The 26,331-nt window shown below is 40.0% G+C and overlaps 1 protein-coding gene across 1 annotated transcript; it reads left to right on the top strand.

The window, feature by feature from the left end:
- Positions 1–544: 544 nt before the first annotated feature.
- FHIP2A (FHF complex subunit HOOK interacting protein 2A) lies at positions 545–26,007 on the top strand (the record flags this gene model as incomplete). The annotated part of the gene is made up of 17 exons (XM_084244585.1): positions 545–589; positions 7,017–7,095; positions 11,522–11,691; positions 13,828–13,932; positions 14,671–14,793; positions 15,470–15,763; positions 15,938–16,134; positions 17,751–17,865; positions 18,389–18,465; positions 18,549–18,741; positions 18,930–19,099; positions 19,741–19,884; positions 20,720–20,810; positions 22,798–22,941; positions 24,975–25,115; positions 25,474–25,577; positions 25,679–26,007. The coding sequence occupies 17 exons, from the start codon at positions 545–547 to the stop codon at positions 25,782–25,784; spliced, it is 2,298 nt and encodes a 765-aa protein (XP_084100711.1). The 3' UTR covers positions 25,785–26,007.
- Positions 26,008–26,331: the final 324 nt, after the last annotated feature.

The raw sequence follows: 26,331 nt of genomic DNA, 5'->3' as shown, positions 1-26,331 counted from the left end.
TCCGGCCGCTCGGCCCCGGCCCTGGCCCCGCCCCCGAGGCGGGCGACCGGTCCCCCCTGCCACGCCCCCGCGGCGTCCGGCCGCCGCGGCCCGGTCCCTGGCCCCGCCCCCGCGGCGTCCGGCCACTCGGCCCCGCCTCCAGCCCCGCCCCCGCGGCGTCCGGCCGCCCCGCCGGCCTGGCCGGGCTTCCCCGGGCCGCGGCGGCGCCCCCTGCAGGCCGCGGCGCGCAGAGCGGGCGGAAGGACCGAGCCCGGCTGCCACCGTGTCCGAGCCGGAGCCGCAGCCCCGGCAGCGCGTCGCGGGGCCCGCTCGGCGCCGATCGCCTCCTCGCCGCCCGCCACGTCCCCGCGGCCGCCGGAGCCGCCGCGCCGCCCGCGCGCCCCGAAGCGGCCGGGCCGGGCGGCCTCGGCCCCGCGCTCGCGCCCCGCGGCCCGCACCGGCCTTCACTCTGGAGCGGCCGCGGCAGCCGCAGCAGGCGCGGCGGCGGCGCATCGAGGAGCTCTCCAGGGCGTCGCGCGAGCGGCTGCTGCAGTCCCGCGACAGGATGTTCTCCAAGTTCACCTCCATCCTGCAGCACGCCGTGGAGGCGGTGAGGGCCCCGGCGGCGGCGGCGGCCTGGGCGGCGGGGCCCGCGCGCGAGGGCAGGCCCGGCGGGCGCCCCGGGGCCGCGGCTCGGGGGTGCCCGCCCCCCGCCGGCCCCCGCGCCCCGGCCCCCCTCCTGCCGCCCAGGGCCGGGTGCGGGACGGCGGCGGCGGCGGGCCGGGCGGCGGGGCGCGCGGGGGCCCGGGCGCTTCCCTCACGGCCTGACCGTTAACCTCCCGGAAAACGGGGGCAGCCGGGGCGAGACAAAAGACGGGGCCTGACCCCGCCGGCCGGCTCGGCGGGGCTGGGGGCGGCGGGTGGGGCGCTGGGGGTGCACCTGCCTTGGGCGACTCTGCGGGGAGCGGCCCGGCGCCCCCGATTCGTCCTCTCCTGGGCTTTTGACTTCGCGGCCCAACTCAGCTGAGCCCTGGTAGTTGCTGTGAGATTGGAGTTGGAGGGGCTGATCGGACCCGGTCTAGGTAGCGCCCCAGTCCTCAGTGAGCCCCGAGACCATCTGTTTCCTTCCTGGACGGTCTGCGATTTCCCTGCTATTGTGTTCGCCCCTTGAGGATTTCAGGCTCCAGCAGAGGCACCTTTCAGATAGTCTCACAGACTGGGGGGAAAGAAGTAGCTAAAAGGAAAATAAAAGTCTTGCTGGTCTTATTATAAGAGGTCTATGCGCTTGACTTTGGAGGTTTTCCTTGACTGCTGGGAGAACGGCCCCAATTGGAAAGTGCATCCTGTCAAGAAATGATTCCTTTGCTAATTTTAAAAATGTCTTGCTTTCTGTGTTCAGATGTGATATAAAACACATTACAACAACACGGGTTTTTATGGCCGGATAGCAAAAATGAAATGGATTTAAAAGATGTAACAATGAAAGCAAAATGTTACTACGATTATTACTTTAGATGACATGTAGGAAATATTTAACAGTAATTTTTAGCTCTACTGCAAACTCTTGGAAATGTATGGATAAAATCAAGAAAAAGGGTTTGCAAATGAAAAACATTACTACAAAAGAGGGAGGCAACAGCTGTAGACTTAAGACAACTTTGAGTTTTTTTTCTTATACACAATCTACAGCTTATGTTAGAATAATTTAAGTTTGTAAAAACTGACATTTGCATTTAACTTATTTTTTAACTTAAAGCACCAACAATCGTTGAATTTTTCAACATTTAATACAGTTTAATATTGAAATAATTGAGAATAAAAATTTATCACATTATGCGCTTTACAAATCAGACTGATGTTTAAAAAATAAGTACTTTAAAGAAAGGCAGATGGTTTTCCTGCTCTTCCAGTAAAGATCCATTTTTGTCCTGAGACCTGTGATTTTTTTTTTTTTGGTCCCCATTATTTTCTTATAATTGTATATCAGCCAAATTACCCATGTAGATTATCTGACTGTGGCCCTGTGATATCCAGGTTCTTTACTTGACTGAGATTAGTAAGAAAAGTTAAGAGTGGATTGTAATCATCTGATCCTAGAACAAATGCATTCTATTTAGAAGAGTGATGTTTTTATTTGCTTACAATTAGTATTTTCAGCTGTGGCACTTCCAGTTTCCCATGACTGGAGGTTAAATCTCATGAAAAAATTTGGGTGTACTTTTTTTTTCTTTTAACATTCTCTTGGCAGTGAGTTCATACATAATGATAAATAAGCCATCCTTGTGATACTTGAAGATTGTTTTTTTCTAACCCAAGATTGGTTTCAGCTTTTTCGATTCAGTGTATTTACTTGCTTGACATTTTCTCCTATAAATAAATCTTAAAATTCTTTAGTTCATTTCATTAGTTTTTCTCTGTACTCTTAATTTCTAGTCAATGTTTTTATATAGTCTTGCTTTTAACATAATTACCCTGATTATGCAGATGAGAGATGCAGAGACCAACTTGACCTCTTTCATTTGTGTCCTTGCATGAGACTGATAGCTTCCCAGCCAATTTGGTAGTATAACTTTCTTGGTTTCTTTATTTGATTGCAACAGCCTTCAGATGGTTTTTTCAGCTTCACCAGAAACATTCACTTAAATGTGGTTTAAATGTACACGTTTCCTTAACTGTTTAATTAGTGGTTTCTCCTCTTAACTATTTACAAGGAAAAAAATAACCTGTGTTTTCAAAGATTAGTGTTTTTAAAAATGAGTTAAGTTGATGTATTTTGTGTTTAGGAGAGAAGTTCACACCTTGATCAAAACCAAAAACTGCAGAGTAGTTCTTGCCTCCCTTTTCAGAAATAACAGTCTCTCCACAGTATAAAAATGATGGACTAGTAAGATTCTTATGAAATCACTCTATCCTGCTGGTCAGTTTCTACAAGCTTAAATTAAAAGTCAGGGCTCTCTTAGTTAGTTCTGAGATTGGACTGAATCCTTTTAGCATACCTTCTCCAAAGGATAAATATAACACCTTCCAGTTAGTGCAAAAATTCAATATTTGTGGAGGGCCTGGTCTGTGTTAGGTAATCTGCTGGGGGCTGAATCCTTTAAAATTCCAGGCAGTTCCACCCACTGAGGGCAGATATTTTCCCTAGAGGATAAAGGGCACTGTCAGGGAACACAATTTTATTTATTTTAAATGATCAATGAAAGTAATTTTTCAGAATTTGAAGGCAGTATTTTCTTTCCAAATTAGGGTTCACAGTTGGTGATTGTTGGGACTGGCAATTTTTTAAACAATCTACTCTGCACTGGGAATTAAAACTTCTAACATATATAGCCCTTTAAGTGTTTTTTTCTAGCAAGTGATCTCTAACTTCAAACCTTTAATCATGCAGCAAAGAAGCCCACCGTGAAAGCATGACTTAGTAAGGAGATCAGCTTAGAGGGCTCACGATGCCTAGGCTCTAATTTGGGAGACAAATAAACACCCCAGCCAAAGGAATGAACAAGAGTGTGACCAGCCCCTAGAACCAGACAGAACTGGGTCCCAGACCTGCCTCTGTCCCTTACTTTTATACCTGTTCCTCTTATACCAAGGAGTTACTTAATCTTTGTGCATTTCCATTTCCTCATTGTAATATAGAAACAATTATACCGACCTCATAGTATTGTTCTGAAAGTTAAGATGAGATAGTATGCATGAAGTGCTTAGCGTAGTGCCTGGCACGCAGTAAGCGCTTAATAAATGTTAACCATGACGATGATTGGTCCGCTAGTGAGTTCTTTAGGAGGAAGGGAGCACGCTCTCAGGATTTGGTGTAGTTGGAGAAGGCACTAAGTAAGTGAGACTGAAGCTGAACTTTGAGGGGCAAAGAAGATAGGAAGGGCATCAAGAAAGTTATGGGGGAGAAGCATTTTTAAAAGATCCAGGTGTAGAATATTCATGATATCTGGGTGTGAGACAGTAAGCAATTAGACTGTTAGAACACTCGTTTGCATCCAGACTACCAAAGTCAGTCCTTTTGTGAAGAAGGTGTTTTGGAGCAAGGCTTTTGGGTTTCTAGTTGCAAGTAGGGTTTCATTTGCCAAGGCAGTTAACTGACTTTGGGCCTTAATAGGAGTTTGTTGTGAGAATTTAAGACCACACAGTAAGTGTAGGCTTAATAGCCCTAACCTGGCACCCCGCAACTGCTGTATTGTTCATTTACTCTCTCATAAATATTATTGAGCACTTCATATCTGCCATCACTGAATTGGAACTTGGGGGTTCTGTCATGAAAAAGATGACACAGCCCTGACCTTGTAGAGTTTACAATCTGTTGGAAGAGATGGCTAATTCAATAATTACACACATGCCACAGGGGCTAAATGAGAGGGAGCAGAGGGTGCCCCAGGCCATATCCGAGGCAGGAAGCCTGACTTCCCAGAGAAAATGATGCCCAGGTTGGGTTCGATGTCGGCTTGTGGTTGACATAGTGACTGCATGTACTTTCAAATATTTAGTCTCTGTTTGTAAAAGGTTAACTCATGTGAATCCCCATTACCCTGATTCACACATCTTTCCCTTTTTTCCCCTCTAGAGCATACATTTTTTTGAAATGACAAAGAGATTATTTTGCATGTTAGAATTGGTAATGAATAAAGCAAATTGACCAAGAAATTTTATATAAATAAGAAATTGTATTCATGTTTGAACAAGATTATTGCTAAACTAAGTAACAGTTTAGAACTGTTTCCTTGTCTACTTAAATAGGTTTTTTGTTTAAATATAACCCTGGGAGAGAGGTAGGCCCATGTAATAATCCTGTTTTGAACTTGGCTGTAGCAGCATAGTTCCTCCAAGTTAGTGACTTACCCTTATGAGAGCGTTAAGTCTGGAACGAGGATGCTGTAATTCCTTATATACCCAGGAATTTCCTTGACGTTAACAGATTGCAATATTTATAGTTAAGAAACAGGATACATTTCTCGAAACACCAAGTTTCATTTGGGTTTGTCCCAAACAATAATACATTTAACTATATTAAGTTGGTCTATAAAAACCAGGTCCAAAGAGAAAATTTATATGTATAATGAAGAGACTTCTAACTAAAAACAAGTAGCTGGTTAAAGTGGATTTTTTCATCTAAAAATTTCTTGTTATATGTATAACCAGAAAAATTTATATGTATAATGAAGAGACTTCTAACTAAAAAAAAGTAGCTGGTTAAAGTGGATTTTTTTCATCTAAAAATTTCAGGAAGATTATTCTGTTTTCCCAAGTTATTTCATTCCTATTTTTCTAATTTTGTTCTCATTTTCCCATGTTTTTTCTCTACCCATATTCTTCTTGAAGAATCCTAACCACAAAGGCTTTCAAATTAAGATCTATGTTAACTATCCTTAAGTCTTTAAAAATTTCATGGCTTTCTATTTGAAGATGTGTTGTGTGCTACATATTTTTTGTTAATCCTGTCCATTCATAGTGGTGCGAATTGGCAAGTGTGGAAGAGCTGGTATGAAGATGCTAATGATTGCCAAACAGTTTTTAACTCCGTGTTTTTCCCAAGTACATTCCATTTTCTGTATTGAAACACTTGTCTGTGTCCAGTGTTCATAACTGGGAAATTGTTTGGCCAGGATTTGAATGTTGATGTCTTGCTAGGATACCAAGAAATCAAAATTTCACAAGGGCCCTCCATTTAGATGTAGTATATGAAAATGGAAGGTTACTGTGCTATAGTTGAGGTTTGCAGAGCACAAACCCATTTATTCAGCTACCAGGATCAACTCTGTGCTTTCTGACCAAAATTTAATGATCGCATTAGGACTGGGGAACTTCTCCCTTGCTCTCACTCTCTTTAAAGAAAAAAAAGTTGGGCCTCCCCAGTGGCGCAGCAGTTGAGCCCTGGGCTGTGAAGCTGCCTGCAGCCTCTGCAGCGCCGGTTCGATCCTGGCCACAGGCGAGGGTCCCACATGGCGCACAGACCTCTCCTGCCACGCCCACTGCTCCCCTCAGCAGTGTACTTTGGTCCTTCTGCCTGCTCTGCTCCCCGCTCTGGCTCTGGTGAATTCTCTCACCCTCCCGCGCTTCTGACTGTACCCAGTGCTTGTATAAATAAATAAATCTTTAAAAAAAAAGAAAGAAAAGTTGGGCCTCCCTGGTGGCCTAGGGGTTAAGTCTTAGCGTTATCGTTGCTAAGGCCTGAGTTTGATCCCCGGCCAGGGAGCTGACCCACATGGCACAGCAGACCTCTCCTGCCTTCCCCGCTGCTCCCCTCAGCAGTGTATTTCAGTAGATCTGCCTGTTCTGCTCCCCACTGTGTCTGGTGAATCCTCTCACCCCTATGCATAAATAAATAAAAATAAATATTTTTTTAAAAAGGAAAGAAAAGAAAGCATACAAGGTGGCAGCCATGTCTTTTTCTGTCCATTTAACATGTATTTGAAATACTTGTAGTTTCACATTGAGATGGCTGAAGGGATATCATTTTGGTCTTAAAAGCTATAATGTAAAACATTTTTGGCTTTGTGGGATTTAAATGGGTAGTGTCTTGTTTATGTAGTTATTTTGCCTAATCCAAGCTTAAAAAAAATACAAGACATGACTAAGTCTCTGAAAGTAGGGAACAGTTGGAATCTGATTACAGGTTGACTTTGGTATATGTCTGAGTAGTGGTGATGTGTACTAATTATATAGCACTGCTGTGCTGTTGGGCATTTCAAAGTCCTAGGTACAAAGATCTCTGGTTATCGAAAACTTCACTTTACTGATACTTAATAGTAATAGAATATTCCGTTTTCCTTGAACACCATTAGGTTTGAAAGTAGTAATTTCAGAGGAGGGGTCACTCCCCAGTACTGTAGTTTAATAACAATGTTCATAAATGTGTTTTTCTTCTTTCACAATCATTTTTGCTCTCCTGGGTTTTGCTCAAATTAAAAGGCCACCCTATTTTTACTGTTTTTGTATTATTAGTTGACAAATGCTGTTATATTTTATATGGGGAAACTTGCAATGCCATTTTCTTAATTGTGGTCTTTTTTGTGTGTTTCTTTGCGTAGCTTGCACCGTCCCTTCCTTTACAAGAAGATTTTGTTTATCACTGGAAGGCAATTACGCATTACTACATAGAGACTTCGGGTAAGAAACATGCTAATATTAATTAAAGCGGATTTGTGAAATACTGACAAACTTGCAAAGTTGGTTTTATTTAAAATTTATAATTATTTTATTTTAGCTGTAATTCCTCATTTATTTTACTTTTAATCTTTTGAATTCATTCAGAAAACATCTGTTGAGCACCTACTATGCGTAGGTTCTAGACACTGGGAGATAGAACAATTAGACAGAATCCCTGTCCTAACAGTAATGTATTGATGGGGAAAAGCAAACAATGGACAAAAACACAGTGTGTCCATGTTAAGTGTTAAGGAGAACATGAAGCAGCCTGAGGGGGTATGTTCTTGGGGGTGGGGGTGAGGCAATTAGTTGGTTAAGGTTAGAGACAGCCTAATTGCCCAGGTGACTTTTGAGCTGAAGCCTAACAGAGAGAGGAAGCAGGCTTGAGGGGCAGGAGCAGGAAAGGCCCAAGAAGAGACCTAGTGATGAACCCTGAGATGGGAGCACACAGCATGTTTGACATATTTAGGACCCACAGCCAAGCCTGACGAGCGCCAGGAGAGCTGGGAGAACAATGGTGGGAGATGCCAGCCCACAGGTGTGGGTGCAGATTCATCCCAGGCCTTATAAGCCACTGCAAGGACTTCGGCTTTTACTCTTAAGGTGGAAGGCCTTCAGAGGGTTTTGAACAGAAATATAATCTGCTTTAAAAGGGATCACTTTGGCTTCTGTGAAGAAATTTAGATTGAGTGGGTACAGTGGTCGTAGCACTGATGGTCGCTTAGGCCAGGGCAGGGTTGGTAAGAAGTGATTGCATTTGGGTTTACTTTGAAGGAAGCTTGTAAATGGATCAGATATTGGGTATGAGAAACTATGAATCAAGGTAATGTCCAAAGTCTTAGATGGAAAAATAGAAGGGCCACTTAGGATGAAGACTCCCAGAACAGGTTTGTATGAGTAATTAGACATGTTAGGTTTAAAGAAGCTCATACATCCAGCTGGATGTGCCAAGAAGATGGTTGAAAGATGGAAATCAGGAATTCAGGGTAGAGATCTAAGCCAGAGATGTGAAAGGGAGAGTCATCAACACATACTGGAATTTAAAGCGATGACATTGGATGAGGTTATCTAGGGAGTAAGGCTCGATGAAGAGAGGTTCAGGAACCTCTGGGCTCACTGGTGAGGGAACCGTAGCAGATGACACTTCGCTTCTGTCAGTGAGGTAGAAGACTGCCAGGAGCTAGAAGCTAGAAGAGGAGAAAGGGATTGTGTCCATTGATGCTGAGGTCAAGTTAATGAGGACTAAGAGTAGATCATTGGATTTAGCCACGAGGAGCTCATTAGTGCTCTTGATAATGGCAGGGTAGTGAGAGGCCACATCAGAGTAAGTTTGAGAAAACACACCATGAATGGACAGTGTGTATAGACTCCTCTCTCTCTCTCTCTCTCGAGGTGCGATGGTGCAAAAGGAAACACAGATGGACCAATACCCAGACTGAGATGTGTCAAGAGGGTTTAAACTTTTTTTTTTTTTTTAAAGATAGTAGGTTCTACAGTTTATAATTTGATGGGAATGATCTAGTAGACAGGAAAAGGTAAAGATGGAGTCAGCATGGAATGAGCTAATTTCCAGGCAATGTCCTTAAATAAGCAAGACCAGATGGGATCTAGTGCACAAGTGGAGCCTTCCTAGGCTGTGGATAGTTACTTCATAAAAATAGGTAGAAAGCAGGACATGGGAGGAAGAGGGTAAATGCTGTGTAGGGAGCCTTTGGGAGTTGCTTTCTGGTTCTGTTTTTCTCAGTGAATAGGAGGGATGGGGAGTGTGAATTAATTAGCCTTTTTTCCTTTAAAAGGGCCAGATAGTAAATATTACAGGCTCGGTAGGTTTCACTAGGAAACCTAGTGTTGTTGCAGCTGCTCAGTTCTGTTGCAGCACAGAAGTGGCCATCATCACTGTGTAGGAGAACAAGAATTATTAAAACATGACAGGGTTGGATTTGTCCTGCCTGGACACACAGTGTCAGTGCCACATAGCACCACAGGCTCCTTGGAGGGTGCATAGGTACACACTAGCGCGTGTGCAGATTGGACATGTGTCGTTTAAGTGAAAGGAAACTTGCAAAAATGAGAAGTTAGTTTTGCAGACTGGTGAGTGGTAGGTGATTCACCTTTAAAAGAAAAAATTATTTATATTTATGTAATAAATGAAAGAATGTGTATCTGCATATCTTTACATGTAAAATATAATCTCTAATTCCTTTGGATGTATAGACAGCAAATCTATAAAAACATTTTTTTTAGAGGAGTTGCCTTTTCAAATGACTGTTAGCCTTTGTGAATTATGCCCACCCCACAAAGCTTTAAGGAAATGCTTTTTTTTAGGGTACAGGCCAGAGGTGCGGGGAGTGGGGTGGGGGTGGTGAGAGGATTCCCCAGAGACAGAGTGGGGAGCAGAACAGGCAGGTTGAATGAAACACACTGCTGAGGGGAGCAGCGGGTGAGTCGGGAGAGGTCTGCTGCGCCACGTGGGTTGCTCCCTAGCTGGCCAGGAATCGAACTGGTGCTGTGGAGGTTGGGGATTGCTTCATGGTGCTGTGCTCAACCCCTTTCACCACCAGGGAGGCCCTAAGGAAATGCTTTAAAGAGAATGCTTTAAGTTCTTAAGTCCAGAAGCAGAACAAACACTTGTACCTTACAGTAATTGTAGTAACTATAATTGTACATTACAATAAAATATACAGCAAATAAATGTGTCAGATAAATAGAACAAAGAAGAGAAAAATATGAGGACGCGTGGAGGGTCCAGAGTAGCTTTTAATGCATATGTAGGGGATTTTGAGGTAGATAAAGAGGGTGAAGGTGTGCCAGGGAAAAGGAAGAACATTTGCAAAGGCACAGGGACCTAAGAATGAGGGGAGGTGAAGGCAGGAACCAGATCTTGTTTTAGGAAGCTAAGAACTTAATCCTGCCAGGTCAAATTTATAGTTCATTTGTTTCTCAGTTTTTAAAATGTCTTTCTGGTCATTCACCCCATTAATCATTGCAATCAAGCTGTGTTTGAACATTTCTTCTTTCCTGGGTGGCAGGAGTCAAGTATGGGGGAAAACACTTTTAAAAAGTAAATTTCAAATGAACTTATAAATTATCTTTTCTTACGACTAGGCTACTCATTTTAGAAGACTGAAATGAGATATATTAAGTTAACATTTCTTGAGTTCTGTGTGCTAAGGCCCTGGGCTTTACACACATTGTTTCATTGAATTCCTACAGCTCTCCCCCGTGATGATCAGCTTTGTTTTATGAGTGGTGGTGACTGGAGCTTCCCTAGTTTCCCTCGGTGTTCCAGCTAACAGGAACAGCACCAAGATTTGAGGCCAATCTGAGTAACTCCAACTCCCATGCTTTTAGCACCTATCACATATTATATAAAATTTGATACATACGTCCTCCTGGGAAACAAGAGTGACCCTTCTCTTTTTATTGTATTCTTCACATGACTGAGTGGTAGGGCTTCCTCTGTATATACGTGTGTGAGTATGGACAGACCAAGTCGCGTATCAAATACATGGCACACTGGAGTCGTATTGTACAGAGTATGAAAGTCCTAAGTGATAATAGAGACATAGTTAGAACTTGACATTTCTAGGGCCTCCCCTGGTGGCGCAGCAGTTGAGCGCTGGGCTGTGCGGCTGCCCGCAGCCTCTGTAGCACTGGTTCGTTCCCCAGCCACCAGCGAGGGTCCCACAAAAAAAAAAAAAAAAAAGAACTTGACATTTCTAAATATATACTGCATTTAAGCATTCTATAAAACATCCCATTAAATTAAAAATAGCTTAACCTTTGTACTACAAAGATAGTTGATAAAACCATGTGATTTTTAGTTCAATTGTGATATGTAAAATGAATGAATTTTTATTTCAAACTCACAAATATTTAATAAGCAGTTTTGATTTTAGGAATAGCTATCTGTTAATGAGAGTAAATGTTGACTGAGGATTTTCCTTTGGGCTCCACATGTTTCCGTAGGTGGAGATGAACTTACGGTGTCTCACTTCCCCTGGTTTACAGAGTGATGCAGTAGCAATCAGAAACAGAACCTGTCCTCTCCACATATTCTAGGTCATTCAGCTTATTGTTCCAGACCAACCTGTTTCTGTAGAAACAGATTTAAAATTCAGGTCTTCTGAACTGGCTCATTGAAAAAAAAATTCTAATTCACACAAAATTCTTATGTTACATGTATTTCTCCTGATCATGTTCCCATGAACATGATCTTGTTTTCAAATTATACATGGATGTTAGCTTATAGAATATGTTTCAGAATACTGGTTGAATATTTTTATACTTCAGATTTTTCTCAGTTTGAATAAGAATGGGGAAATAAAGAGTATTTTAGTTGCAAATAGGCAGTTTAAATGTTTGATAATTGTTTTCTATTGTTTAGATGATAAAGCCCCAGTGACAGATACAAATATTCCATCTCATCTGGAACAGATGTTAGATATATTGGTACAAGAAGAAAATGAACGGGAATCTGGAGAGACAGGGCCATGCATGGAATATTTGCTCCATCACAAGATCTTGGAAACATTATATACCTTGGGGAAAGCTGATGTAAGTTCCTAGTCCATATCTCGTTCTTGGGCATGTAATGCCTTAATGTCTTAGAGATAAAGACAAGCTTAACTAGAGAGGTAAGTACTAAGGATGGCAGGAGTCAAGTCAGTAGTGTGGGGAAAAGAAAACTGTGCTGCCTGTACGAATGTGACTTTAGATAGAGATGGCCAAGCTCCCAGATGCTCTAAGTAACACCTGGTACCTAGGCTACTTAAAAGTACAATGTAAACATTCATGAAAATAAGTTCTACTTGTTGTGCTCAGAAGCCAAGGAGATGAGAAGGATTCCAGTGAAAACTGGGTTACAAAAAGAGCAATTATTTTTCAGTCCTGAAAGAAAATGTCATTGATTATTTTGAAAATAATTATACTGATGAATGGAGACAATTCAACTTTTTAAGGAATCTTGAGGAATCTTTATAAAGCTAACATATAGATAATATTCTGTATCACAAAACTTCACTTATGAAGATAAGTTTCAAACCTCGTGGTAGGGCAGGGGAAGGAGAACTTTGGGTTTGGGTTAGACAGTCTTGCTTCCTCACTGATACACTATGACCTTCAGCAAGGTTAATTTACCTACACTTTAAAAACAAGGAGGTATGTGCCATGGGAGTCTCCTCCAACTCTAAAATATCAGTGGTTCCGTTCTGTGAATTTCTGTAATACATGTGAGACCCAAATTAAAAAACAACACCCAAGCTAATAGATACATTTAAACATCAATAGAGTTAGGAATAATAATAAAGACTATCTCCTCTTAAATATATAATAATCCAATTCATTTTTCTCCAGTTCATATTTTTCCAATTTTTTTAAAAATATTTATTAATGCATACAAGAGGTGGGGGGAGTGAGAGGACCCACCAGAGACAAAGTGGAGAACAGAACAGATTGACTGAAGTACACTGCTGAGGGGAGCAGTGGGCGAATCAGGAGAGGTCTGCTGCGCCATGTGGGTAGCTCCCTGGCTGGCCGAGGATCGAACTCAGTGGCTGCGGATAGCTTCATAGGTTGCGTCTTCACCCCTTGTACCATCAGGGAGGCCCTCCAATTCATTTTTAAGTTAAATTTATTTCATTTATATTTTCTAGGTAACACATTTGCTCCTTAATACCTTGCAGTTCATTTTTCTCCTCCATTCTTTCTCCCTTAGAGAGAAAGATTGTACAACGCTAGTTGCATAATATTGATTTTTGAGCAGATGTTAGTAATTGTACTGGTGAATTTATTTTGATAATGGGTGATTGTAAATTTTCATGTTTTATCTGAACAATGCAAGGTATTTGGTATCTTAAAAATCATTACTGTGCTTAAGATTATAGTTTATACTATTGCCAGACAGCATGTCTCTGATGATGCTTTGGAAATACTCATTTTATGACTCTTCAATGTGAAGCAATATAAGCAGGTTAATTATGGAAAGTATAGCCTTGTTAATTCATGTTCTCTTAATCTACAGTGTGAGTAATCAAGTTTATCACTTTTCAGTAAATATTTAAAACAGGCAGCTTAAAAATACTTCCTTATTAAATATTAAATAAATATAATAATCACAATGTAAATAATTTTGCAACTAATTTAAAGCAGCATTGTTGGAATAAATCACAACTGTTTTTACTATAGGATTCCTTTTATTTGCATATATATGTATCTAGAAGGCTTTGTTTACTCCTTGGTGTATCTCTGTATGTGTGATAGGATGTTATTGATTACATGTGTCATTAGTGCAAGTAACAAGATCCTGCCTTTGCTTTGACCAGGGAGTTAACTCTCTTAGTTTCATGTTATCCTCACATTTGGAATATAAGCAGGTTGATGTTACCTGAAGCAAACTCTAATCGCAGTAGCGTATTATCACCACACTGTTTGTAATTATGTCTGTCTGTGGTTCCATACCCTGTTATAATCCCAGATGTAATTTTATTTCTATAATATCAGCCATTAATATTAATTCTTAATACTTGATTAGGACTTTTAGTCTGACAAAGTCATTAATTGGCTAGTTGCATTGACTTGTTTGGGATAGAACACATTTAAATACATTGCCTCTCCCCTTTTTTAAGCTTCTGAGTAAATGTGTTTGCGTTGTCCTTTCTTTTCTTGTTTGCTTTCCTTTTTACCTGTCTCCAGTGTCCTCCTGGAATGAAACAGCAGGTCTTGGTGTTCTATACGAAACTTCTGGGGAGGATCCGGCAGCCACTGCTTCCACACATTAATGTGCACAGGCCAGTGCAGGTATCTAGTTCTCGAGTAAAATTGTTTGATTTGTTTTAGTACAGAAATAATTTTATATGTTTTTCCTAAGAGTAAAAATAAATACAGGAAATTACAAAAATGGCATGCAAATAGCAAATACTTGAGCTTCTTTTAGGCATGCTATTGTATTAAATGTTCACATCTTTATTAATTTTTTCTCTAACTTCTCACCATGACATCTCAGGGGGAGTTTATTATATACTTCATTGATTTTTTTTTAGGGTAACATATTTGAAAAACTTACTACTAGTAAATTTATTTTGAAAGACTTTTTATTAGTACATTTATTTTGATGTATAAGATTGTAAATAGTGTTCTATCTAAATAATGCAAAATATTTGTATTATTTGAAAAATTTAGATACCCTTAATAAATGGAAGACTGTTTCTGTATCTGTAAAAAGTGACCTAAGTTTTAAAAATTTTTTTTAAAAGATTTATTTATACAAGAACTGGGGTACAGGCCAGAGGCGCGGGAGGGTGAGAGAATTCACCAGAGACAGACCGGGGATCAGAACAGGCAGACGGATCTAAGATACTGCAGAGGGGAGCAGTAGGCGAGGCAGGAGAGGTCTGCAACGCCATGTGGGGCCCTCCGTGGCCGGCCCAGAATCAAACCTGCACTGCAAAGGCTACAGACAGCTTCTTAGCACAGCGCTCAACCCGCTGTGCCACCGAGAAGACCCAGTTTTAAAATGTGTATTTTTTTTTTTGACAGAAATTAATTAGACTCTGTGGTGAAGTCCTTGCAACCCCAACCGAAAATGAAGAAATTCAGTTTCTTTGTATAGTTTGTGCAAAGCTGAAACAAGACCCCTACCTGGTTAATTTTTTCCTAGAGGTATGGTACTTCTGTCAGCCTTCTGTGTATGCTAATACTAAAATTATACTAAAATTATTAAGAGAATTTAATTCTGTGTGACCCCGGGTGGGGTGTTCTGTGCAGATTTGGACAAGATGCCAACAATCACAGGTCACCTCTCCAGTGTGGTGCAACAGTTGAGTTTGCTCTGCTGGTTTGTACTCTCTTTTCGTAGCTAAAGTTACCACATCAGTTTATCTAAACCAATTGATACTTTAGATTTCACTTTCAATTTAAATTAGAAAATAATTGCTGTGTACTTCCTGCACCCAGTCACTTCTTTTTTTCAGCAGTGAGGTCATTTAGGAATACACTAGGAAAAAAGAACTTTGGTGTTTTTTTTTGGTTTTTAAAAAAATCATTTTGACTTTCTTTTTAAAAAGATCGAGGTGTAAGTTACATGCAGTATAATTCACTCTTTATGGTCAGTGTAAAACAGTGTATAGTCAGTGTGAAGAGTGCCCTAAGTGTCTGTGGAACTTTAGAGTCTTTGAAACATAATTTGTTAAAGTCTCAGTGTTTCCATTTGTCATATTTTTGCCCATCACTACATTGGCTAGACATTGGAATGTTAGAGAAAAGTCTGTTAGAAAATATGATTGCTGTTTTATAAGGCTCTTGATGTGAATCTTAAAACACATGTATTTTATTTCAGAATAAATTGAAATCATTCGCTCCCAGAGTACCACCGAATGTAATTTCAGAAGACACAGGAAAAGGTCAAGATTCCTTGTCGGCAGACACAGGACAGTCCTGCCTGCCAGGGGAGCTCCCTGGTGCCGCAGGGCCCGAGCAGGCAGAGTCAGAGGACGAGCCTCCTCAGCAGGTGGACGACCTATGCTCAAGCCTGGATAATCTCAATGTGGTTTCACTGCCAGAGGCTGCAGTTGTTCGTCCGAACCAGGATTACAATTTAGTGAATTCTTTGTTAAATCTCACCAGAAGTCCGGTGAGTGCCCTTTACTCCCCACTCTCCCCCGCCCCATAATCAAAGTTAGATGTATTTAAAATAGAAAAAGAAAGCTATTCTTATTTTAGCAGAAAACATCTTTTTAAGTTGAACTTTCCCAGACACCTTGGTGTGTGCCTAATTCACACGCTGAGGACTGTGGCTTTCCCCTAGGACGGCCGGATAGCTGTGAAAGCCTGCGAGGGCTTGATGTTGCTGGTGAGTCTGCCAGAGCCAGCGGCCGCCAAGTGCCTCTCACAGAGCACCTGCCTGTGCGAGCTGCTGACGGACAGACTCGCCTCCCTGTACAAGGCGCTACCTCAGTCAGTGGATCCCTTGGACATTGAAACGGTGGAAGCAATCAACTGGGGGTAAGAACCATTATCAGTGTTTTCCTGTAAAGGTGAATTCTCACACCTACACTTCTAAATCCTGCTTTGTAATGAAAGAATCTTTTGTTTAGAAAAATGTAATATTATTGGTGATCATTAAATGGGATTATTCCTTGAGACTTATTTTTAGTCTTTTAATCAATAGGTGGGAATAAATTTGCATGGGAACAATCCAGTTATTACATAGTTAAGCTGTTTTCCCTTTGTCTATTATATTGATCGATTTTTAAGAGTTTACATGAAAACCAACAATTTCATATGATTATTTAAAACAAAAAACCTGAAAGAAGGGATCTCCAAGTCCCACAGCCCCTGCCACAGTCTCATGTTTCGTGATCTGCCTGGATAGAACCTCTCTGCCTTACTTTTCCATCCTTTCTGCCCATCTTTTCGGGCTCCCCCTCGATTCTCATAGGAAAACATGATTATTGAAGAACATTTATACATTATTAAAAAGTATAAAGCAACATAAATAAAATTACCCATAATCATACCACCTAAAAGCGGTCTAATATTTTGACATAATAACCTATTTTGTGTATTTTTAACTCTTCTTTTTCACTTGTCTTTTTTTTTTTTTTAAAGATTTATTTTTATTTATTTATACAAGCACTGGATACAGTCAGAAGCGCGGGAGGGTGAGAGAACTCACCAGAGCCAGAGCAGGGAGCAGAGCAGGCAGACTGAAGTACACTGCTGAGGGGGGCAGCGGGTGGCAGGAGAGGTCTGCACGCCATGTGGGATCCTCCTCCAGTGGCTGGGGAGCAGCCAGGGATCGAACCGGCGCTGCAGAGGCTGCGGGCAGCTTCGCAACCCCGCACTCAACCGTTGCGCCACGGGGGAGGCCCTGTCTTTTTTTTTTTTTTTTTAAACTGATATTCTGTCAGTATCTATAGGGTGCAGTAGAGCCACTTGTTAGCATTTCCCCTGGATTGTATTTTAAGGCAGAAAGCAGACTGCTCATTCCTTTCTTTCTTTTTTGAAATGCTTATTTATTTTTGTGTAGAACTGTGGGGTAGGCCAGAGGTGCAGGGGGTGAGAGGATTCACCAGAGACAGAGTGGGGAGCACAACAGGTGGATCTGCTGAAATATACTGCTGAGGGGAGTAGTGCGCAAGACAGGAGAGGTCTGTTGTGCCATGTAGGTCAGCTCCCTGGCCGGGGATCAAACTCATGCCTTTGCAATGATAGGGCTGAAAGTAACCCCTAGGCCACCAGGAGGCTCCTGGTCATTTCTTTTTGAAGATCCTCCTTTACCTTTCTTTTCTTCCATCCCAGCAGCTGAGAACCTCTTAATTTTCACTTCTGTTATTTGGTCAGATTTTTGGTGGAATTATGGATAGCTGACTAAATGGTTTTTCTCCTGCATCCCCTCTATTCTGCATTCTTTTTCTGTATATGAGAAAATTACTTACAACTCTCATTTGAAAAGTTTTATCTTTGACTTTCTGTCTCTCTTTGATTGTCACTCAGCATTGCTCTATAAAAAAATCACACTGTGAGTTCATTCATATGCCTTCATCTTTCTATATGTACTGAATTGGATTAAAGCTTATGGGTAACTTTGAACATAGCATTTCTTCTCTGTCCTACAGCTTGGATTCCTATAGTCACAAAGAAGATGCTTCAGCATTTCCAGGAAAACGAGCCTTAATTTCATTTCTTTCCTGGTTTGATTATTGTGATCAGCTCATAAAGGAAGCACAAAAGGTTTGAATATTTTTGATATTTATGGATAATTTAAATATGTAAATGTCTATTAAGTAAAATTTGAATCTTCACTTTATATCTCCAAATATATTTTATTGTCTTAGGATAGCTTCATTACAAAATAAAACCAAATAAACAAGAAAATGTTTGTGGGGGGGGGGTTAGGGAGGGAGGGAGAGAGAACTCTGGAATAAATCAGAGTTGCGGTTTTGTCCCTATATTTATTTAACTGATAGAGTGCACACTTTACAAGGTGACCTTGCTCTCCCTGCACGTCTCCTCTCTAGGGAGATGCTAATACCATAAGGTGAGTAGGGGAATATTTTTATGCTGTTACTATTCTTGGAAATTTAGATAAATCATAAAGACCCTCAATAGCTAACACCTAAACTAGATTTGCCTGCCATCAACAAGATGGTCAGTAGATAAGTTTGTCTTATCTAAATCCAGTGGATTTGAAAATTGACAGTACAATTTAATCTCTTCCATTAAAAAAAATAATGATGTCCATACTACATTCTAGACCACTGCTGTTGCCCTTGCCAAAGCTGTTCATGAGAGATTTTTTATTGGTGTTATGGAGCCTCAGTTAATGCAAACGTGAGTAGCTTCTTTACTTTAAACAAAGCAAAACAAAACACTGTGCTATTTTTGCCAACTAATTACCTGTTTTTTATATTCAGTTCTGAGATGGGTATTCTGACGTCAACTGCTCTGCTTCATCGTATTGTTCGGCAAGTAACCTCTGATGTTTTGCTTCAAGAAATGGTGTATTTTATCCTTGGGGAACAAAGGGAACCAGAAACTCTGGCAGAAATTAGCAGACACCCATTAAGACATCGGTTAATTGAACATTGTGATCACATATCTGATGAGGTAAGCTACGTGCTGATTCACACTTGGACTTCAGAGTCTTTGCAATACTGATTTTAGTATGCTTCTGATGTTTTGAATAGTCTCTTTTTTAAAAGAGTTTTTAAAAATGGAAAGTGTGATTTATAGCTGGCAAGAAGAATTTATTTAAAGGTATTTTTCAGTTAGCCTTTATCATTTTTTGGTTTCAGATAAGCATAATGACATTAAGAATGTTTGAGCATCTTTTACAAAAACCGAATGAGCACATTCTTTATAACTTAGTCCTAAGAAATCTTGAAGAAAGAAATTATACTGAGTATAAACCCATGTGTCCAGAAGACAAGGATGTGGTGGAGAATGGACTGATTGCAGGAGCAGTGTAAGTCTCCATCCCGCTCAGTGAGTTTAGCATTCCGTGTAGCATTGTGATCCTCTCCTCTTATACTCTTGCTTATTCACAAAAATAAACCTGTAAGAGTTTAAAAGATTTTTTAAAATAAAACTAAGATGCCCATTCCTTTAAATTACAAATTGGGGCCTCCATGGTGGCCTAGGGATTAAATCTCAGTGCTGTCATTGCTAAGGCCCAAGTTTATCCCCCACCAGGGAGCTAACCCACATGGCACAGCAGACCTCTGCTATCTTGCCCGCTGCTCCCCTCAACAAGATATTTTAGTGAATCTGCCTGTTCTGCGCCTCACTCTATCTCTGGTGAGTCCTCTCACTACCACCCGCCCCCAACTACCCCCCCACACCTCTGTCCTACACTCCAGTTCTTCTACAAAATAAATAAATTAAAATAAATAAAAAATTACAAATGGTATTATCCACTATCCTTAAAAAACCCCAACATATCACATATCATTCTGTTAGTATAATGTTAATTTGTCTAAAATATAAATTATTCCTTAGTTATTTTATTAGCAAAGTTAAATAATGTTTTCTAAGAACATAGTGAGAATCTTTTGATTTAGAAAATATAATAAACCTTTTTTTTATACATCATTAAATTAAACTTAGAGATCTGGAAGAAGATCCATTATTTACTGACATTTCACCAGATAACATGCTGTCAAACCAAGAGTGGCTTAGTTCTTCACCTCCTGCTACTCCAGACCACCCCAAAAGTGATGGGAAAACTGAAGTCCATAAAATTGTAAATAGGTGAGTTCCTCTATAAATTTGACTTAGAATTCTGACTTGTCTTTATAACATGTAATACCTCTGCTTAGGTTATTATAGAGATATATTACTAAATTTTCCCTTTAAAGATTATGTCAGCTTTCTGTCACATGTAGCACCTGCCAGCCTAGAGGCAGCAGTCCATACCAAGAGAAAACATGACTTGTTATAGAAATAAAAACAGGTAACAGTGTTTAAATGGACCTTCAATGTTCCCTGCTGTTTTGTTTCCATAAGGACTGTCGGGTAACCCCAGCAGGCGGTGTTGTGTTTCTAGCTGGCCCAGGGCACTTACCAGGTGTGTGGTTGTATGCTCTGTGCAGAGGGCTGTTCCTTCTTGTTACTTTTGTTTTCACTTTTTTTTGAAAGTACCCATTCAGATCAAAAGTGTCAATTTTCTTCCTCTGCCTGCTGTCACCTGTATACCTGGTTCTGGCAGGTGGCTTTAGGATGTGACTCATGATGCAAAATTAGGGTGGATAAAAAAACTAAGTCCAGTTACTTAAAGCCAGTTTCCTGAGATTAACAAATATCATGATGATCTGTGTAAAAAAGAAAAGAATTGTCATAGGCTTACTTCTACTTTAAGTAGAATGAGTAATTTTTAAAAATAAAACCTTTTGTAGAACAGTGAAATATTTAATCTCTGAAATGATTCAAGATATATTAAGAACATATCGTTATGTTTTTCAGTTTTATTTTCAATTTCATTTTTCCATTTGCACTAATACTTGACTAAACTGAAGATATTGCTAGACTTTTTACTACACAGAAAGATACTGAGTTGTGATAACATTTATGTCTTTTTTCATTTAAGTTTTCTCTGTCTGGTGCCTGATGAAGCAAAATCATCCTACCATGTTGAGGGCACTGGATATGACACCTACCTCCGAGATGCTCATAGGCAGGTAGGTGAAGCGAAGGAAATCTAACAGGAATGCACACCCACTTTGCCATGTTGCCCAGGCATTTCTCCAAAGGCTTCCCTTTCTCTGCAAGACCTGAACTCTACTCTCACTACTTTAACTTTCTGCAAATGGTTACGCTTTGCATTTTGCTGACAAGCTTCTTACACTTGCTTTTCTCTCTCTCCCTTTCCACTGCTCCCGCACACATCTCTCTCACAATCCCTCCCTTTTTATTCTTTCTTCCTGTATTTGAAATTATAGCTCCCCCAAATCCTTTCCCCTGCTGATCCAAAATATGATTTTTTTACTGCTCCTACCTGCTACCCTCCTTGCTCCCCGTCTCTTGGGCATTACCCTTCCTCTTCCCCCGCCATTCTTAACACAAGCCCTGAACTACAAGAGTTGACTCTTCTGTCACAGTCTTATTCCTTCGTCCCTGGCCTTCTAGCTTTCTACCTCACTGAAACTGCTCTCTCGAATGTCTCCTCTTAATAAATTGGATGCCTCTCAAAAACTTTTCTGTGTAGCATTTATAAAAGTCTAAATTTTGAAATGTCTCAAATCAGAAAAATATAGATTTATTTTTCATTTAAATTCTTTGGATTGAAGTATACTTTATATATAATCAATTTGCAAATACCTATAATTTATAATGCTTTAAACCTAAATTCAACTCTACACTATTACGGAGTAACGTGAGTAATGGGGCAGCTACTACCTTCATATAACAGCAGAGGTAGTATGAGTGACACCAATCTCCTTACCAAGCAATTTCATAAACCCGTGTTTTTTTCTTTCTGTAGTTTCTCTCATCTCCATTTTCTGATCACAAATGCAAGTATTGATCATTTCAGCAACATTAGAAAATAGGCAAAACCAGAAACTTACTTTTTAGGTCAGAATCTCAAAAGTGTTATTGTAAAAATGAATCACTAAAAATTGGGACATCTTTATAAAGAAAATTATTGAAAGTTGATAGTTTAAAACTCAAAAGATTTTGAAGAAATTAATTTTTAGTAGTTTTAAATATGCTCTTCTTTTAACTAAGAATGTGTTTTAATTTCACATCAAAGTAATTTTGCTTTATTGAATAAGGAGATTGAAGAGGAACAGAATATGAAAGAGGAAAACTATGCTATAAATTTCTTTTATTTAAATTCAAGTAAATTACATAATGGAAGACTTAAAATTTATTATATGAGGTAGTCTTTGTTGATAAACGTTGATACTGTTTAACTACAGATAAACTTAGTATAGTGAAGAGCCAGTTTCTTATTATATCCTGTGTTTCACAGGTCCACACTTTGGTGAAATGTAATAAAAATGAACTACCAGAAAAGTGGGAAAAACACATAAAATAAAAACTCCAGTTGTTTTGTTAGATTCGATTGACATAAAATTCACTAAATCAAATTGCTGGAAGAGTTTCTAAAAGCTCCTCTCAGTTTTGTACTCACCTCACTGCAGTGGTGTCAGCATGGGGACCAGCACTGCTATGTGGAACACCACACTTTGAGCAGCACCGCTTACGCTGTGGTAGCCGCGTGCCGTGTGTAGTTCCTCACAGGAGGGTCAGACTGGCCCCTCAGATGACGTGTCTCTGCTCATCCATTCTGTGCCCCATTTTAGGATAGACTCACCTTACTTTTTAAATAACCTCTGTATGTTATTAAAATATATAAAGGGCTAAACTCCTCTAAAGGAAAGAGCTAAGCACAGTAGTTAAACGGGCTCTTTGGTAAAGTTACTCTGCCTGTTTTTCATCCACACGGTGGTTACTGTGACTGTGATCTTCCCGTGTGCCTCTGGTTAGGCCATATCCTGAGTCATCTCTTTCTCCCCTCTCCTGTGACACCTCACGGGTTACAGACGCTCTCAGCATTCAAATGGATTTTTTGGTGCCTGTTTGGGAAATCATTTCTGTTTCATCTGAATTTGTTTTGTGTCAGTTCTTTAATGGTCCAAATGCTGTTTTTCCCCCTCCTAGTTCCGGGACTACTGTGCTATCTGCTTGAGATGGGAGTGGCCTGGGTCTCCGAAGGCCTTGGAAAGATGCAATTTAGAAGCAGCTTTCTTTGAAGGCCATTTTTTGAAAGTTTTATTTGACAGAATGGGAAGAATCCTTGATCAGGTAATAAGTTTTAAAATATTCATTTTTCATATTTTATTACTTGTTTCCAAGCATTTATCATGTTAAAAGCATTTATTTGATCTGATGGCTAAAATGGATTTGTGTTGTATTTCTTTTTATAGGTCACTGTCTTAATATCCTTAACACTTTCTGGTGGTAATTGGAGGGCTTTCCTTCTATGACTAACTGGAAAGTCTTTTGGTTAGTGCAGATACAGATAGAGGCAAACTTGTTAACTTTGATTCCCAAGATCTTCAACGTCATTTCAAATTGGATCTTGAACTCTCTGGTCTCATAAAATCACAGAGCAATATTAGATGAACCTGCTTCTTCAGACAAAGCACTGATGAATGCTACTCCTCTTCATAATCGGGGAGGAAATAAAAAAGGTTGCTTACTCCAAGGTGTATAGAAGCGCTAACGTCTGGGACATTGTTATGTCTGTCCCAATGACTGTCAGTGGAAGTGAACTGGGGTAGCCAGGATTCATATTTGTGTGTGTGTGTGTGTGTGTATGTGTGTGTATGCATGCATGCACATGCTCGTGCATTGCTAGACTTAGTTTGAATCTAATTAAGCAAGTCCAAGATACAGTAATAATATCAAAATCAAGTCATACTCTCTAGAAATTTGCATCAAAAGCTCTAATAAAGAATCTAAATTTTCAAAAGTAGTTTCTGAATTGAGGAAAAATCCCGTTGGAATCTTCCTTATACTTGAGCATTTTTCTCTTTAGTTTCTGAAGTGCCAACACAAAAGGAGGTACTGAAGACAATATCCAGAAAGGCTTCAATTCCTTTCATTTCCTCAGATGCAATTGCAGCACTTGCTAATGCGGAGCTGATTCACATACAGTGTTTCAGTCTTTGTCCCTACAACTGTGACCTATTAATAGGCGAGACAGATTTCTAGTATTATTTTATAAGTGAGGAATCCTTAGTCTCAGTTAACATAACAGCTAGCGAGCTGTGGAGCCCAGCCTCAAACCTTTTGTCTTGAAAATCCTTGATTTTCCGAGCCTTTTTTGGTAAGAACATTATATAATCAGATCTCAAAGATGATCATGAGTCCTGGTGTGTGCTAAGCACACTTGATTTAGTTTCATTTTCTTTCTTTTCTAAATGTTTTTGCTGAGGGTGGCATTTGCTTATATTTTCTTAGTATATATCCATAATAGGGCCAGGGTGGTTAGACTAAGATTAAAAATTTACTGTGGATAATTAATAAAGGAGCTAATATCTGCACGTATAATTTATGATGCAATTGTGTTGTCACAAAGTTAATTTTTTAATGCCTTATAACACAAACAGAATTATTTATAACTGGTGATTTTTAAAAGATAATAATATGATATGGCCTATAGCACAAGGACACCAAGAAAAAGGGAGGCCCTGACAGTGAAAGATTTGACCTTGGGCATCTTATTTAGCCACTTGTCACATTTGCTTATTGTAAAAGTGAAGTTGATATTATTTGCCCTTGCTCAAAAATACAAAACTTTGGGCCTCCCCAGTGGCACAGCGGGTTGAGCTCAACGCTATGAAGCTATCCGCAGCCTCTGCAGTGCGGGTTCAATTCCCTGCTGGCTGGGGAGATTCCCACATGGCGCAGCAGACCTCTCCTGTCTCGCCCGCTGCTCCCCTCAGCAGTGTATTTCATCAGTCTGCCTGTTCTGTTCCCTGCTCTGTCTCTGGTGAATCCTCTCACCCTCCCACACATCTGGCCTGTACCCCACTTCTTGTATGGATAAATAAATCTTAAAAATAAAAAAATAAATAAAACCACTTGCATAAAACAGGCTATGGTATGAGGCTTTTTTAATATGTATGTTTATATGCATTGTTTTTAAGTTTTAGGCCCCTGATACATGCATTTTGACTAAGATGGTGAGAGCTAGTTTAGTGTCATTATAGAAGGGCTTGTGGAGTGAGATGGTAGATTTGGAATGGAAGGACTAAAAGGGTGAATAAAGTGTTCAGGTGCATATATTTTAAGTGATGTCAGATGTCTTTTGGTTTTTCACCTCTCCACAGCCATATGATGTCAATTTACAAGTAACCTCGGTGTTATCTAGACTTTCTCTCTTCCCTCATCCACACATACACGAGTACCTTTTGGATCCTTATGTGAACCTTGCTTCGGGCTGTAGATCTCTCTTCTCTGTAATCGTCAGGGTGAGTTATTAATTTTGTTTTGTTCTCTAGGATTGATAAACCTGTCCAGTTAATGTCTTATTGTCACTGTATAGTGTCACATAATGAGAGATTAGATATAATTGGAAGTAATTATTTTATTACAAAATATGGAAGAAAAAAATTTTGTGATATATACAGCTATTATAGTTAAGGGATAGTCATTGAGTCCTTCATCAAAAATGGTTATGTGAACAGCAAAAAGTTCACTATTATGAACCATTAACCTAGAATGAAAGATACTCTTTATTTAGTAATGGGAAATAGAGTGTTTTTTAATCCTGAAAACCCCTGTGGAGCTTATTATAGAAACTGAGTTCCTTTTGTCTCTCTGATACAGGTTGTTGGGGACCTTATGGTTCGAATCCAGCGCATTCAAGACTTTACGCCTAAGCTTCTGTTAGTAAGAAAGCGATTACTTGGTTTGGAGCCTGAAGGCCCCATGTAAGTCAGTTTTTTACATATTTTTTAATCTAAAAATTTCCCCCAAACATGATGGGCTGCTAATGGCATGAGTTGATTTATTGCCTGCTTTCCCCTCACAGTATTGACCACATCACGTTGCTGGAGGGTGTGATCGTGTTAGAGGAGTTCTGTAAGGAGCTGGCAGCAATTGCATTTGTGAAATACCACGCTTCCTCCACCCCATAAATAGCATCTTTCAGGACGCTGAGGGCCGAAACTGGCGTGTACATTTCATCAACAAAGCTCAGCTCCATCCAACCAAGAGGATACAAAGCATTTGTAAATGAAGTGTTGCTGTAAACTGGACAGAACCATTAAGAACCCACTGAGTGACACTCTCGTTAAACCTGTATAGTGCTTTCATTGGCTTTCTCACAATGGTTCCAGATGTAACATTCACGTCCTTGAATCCAGGATACAATCAGAAGCTAAGCATTTCTAATGACTGTGTGAAAAGCTGCAAAATTTGTGATGTCATGACTTTGATGATATTTCTGTTATTTTAATATCCTTTTAGGCAGCAAGGCATTTTGACATTCTCTGGGACTCAAATGCTTATATTCTTTTGGATTAACAAGTAGCACAAAAGGACTAATTTTATAACTTTTTAAGGTCAGAATTCTTATCAAACAAAATATGAAAAAACTCTAAATGAGGAAAAAAAATTCAGGAAACATCAAATGAATGAGTTAATAATAAGACATAAAGATCTGTAGAGCACCATTAACTTTCT

The sequence above is a fragment of the Talpa europaea genome (genome assembly GCF_964194135.1).
Source record: "Talpa europaea genome assembly, chromosome: 10".
NCBI lineage: Eukaryota > Metazoa > Chordata > Mammalia > Eulipotyphla > Talpidae > Talpa > Talpa europaea.
Note: the sequence above shows the minus strand (reverse complement) of the source record. Positions and strands in the feature narration are given on the sequence as shown.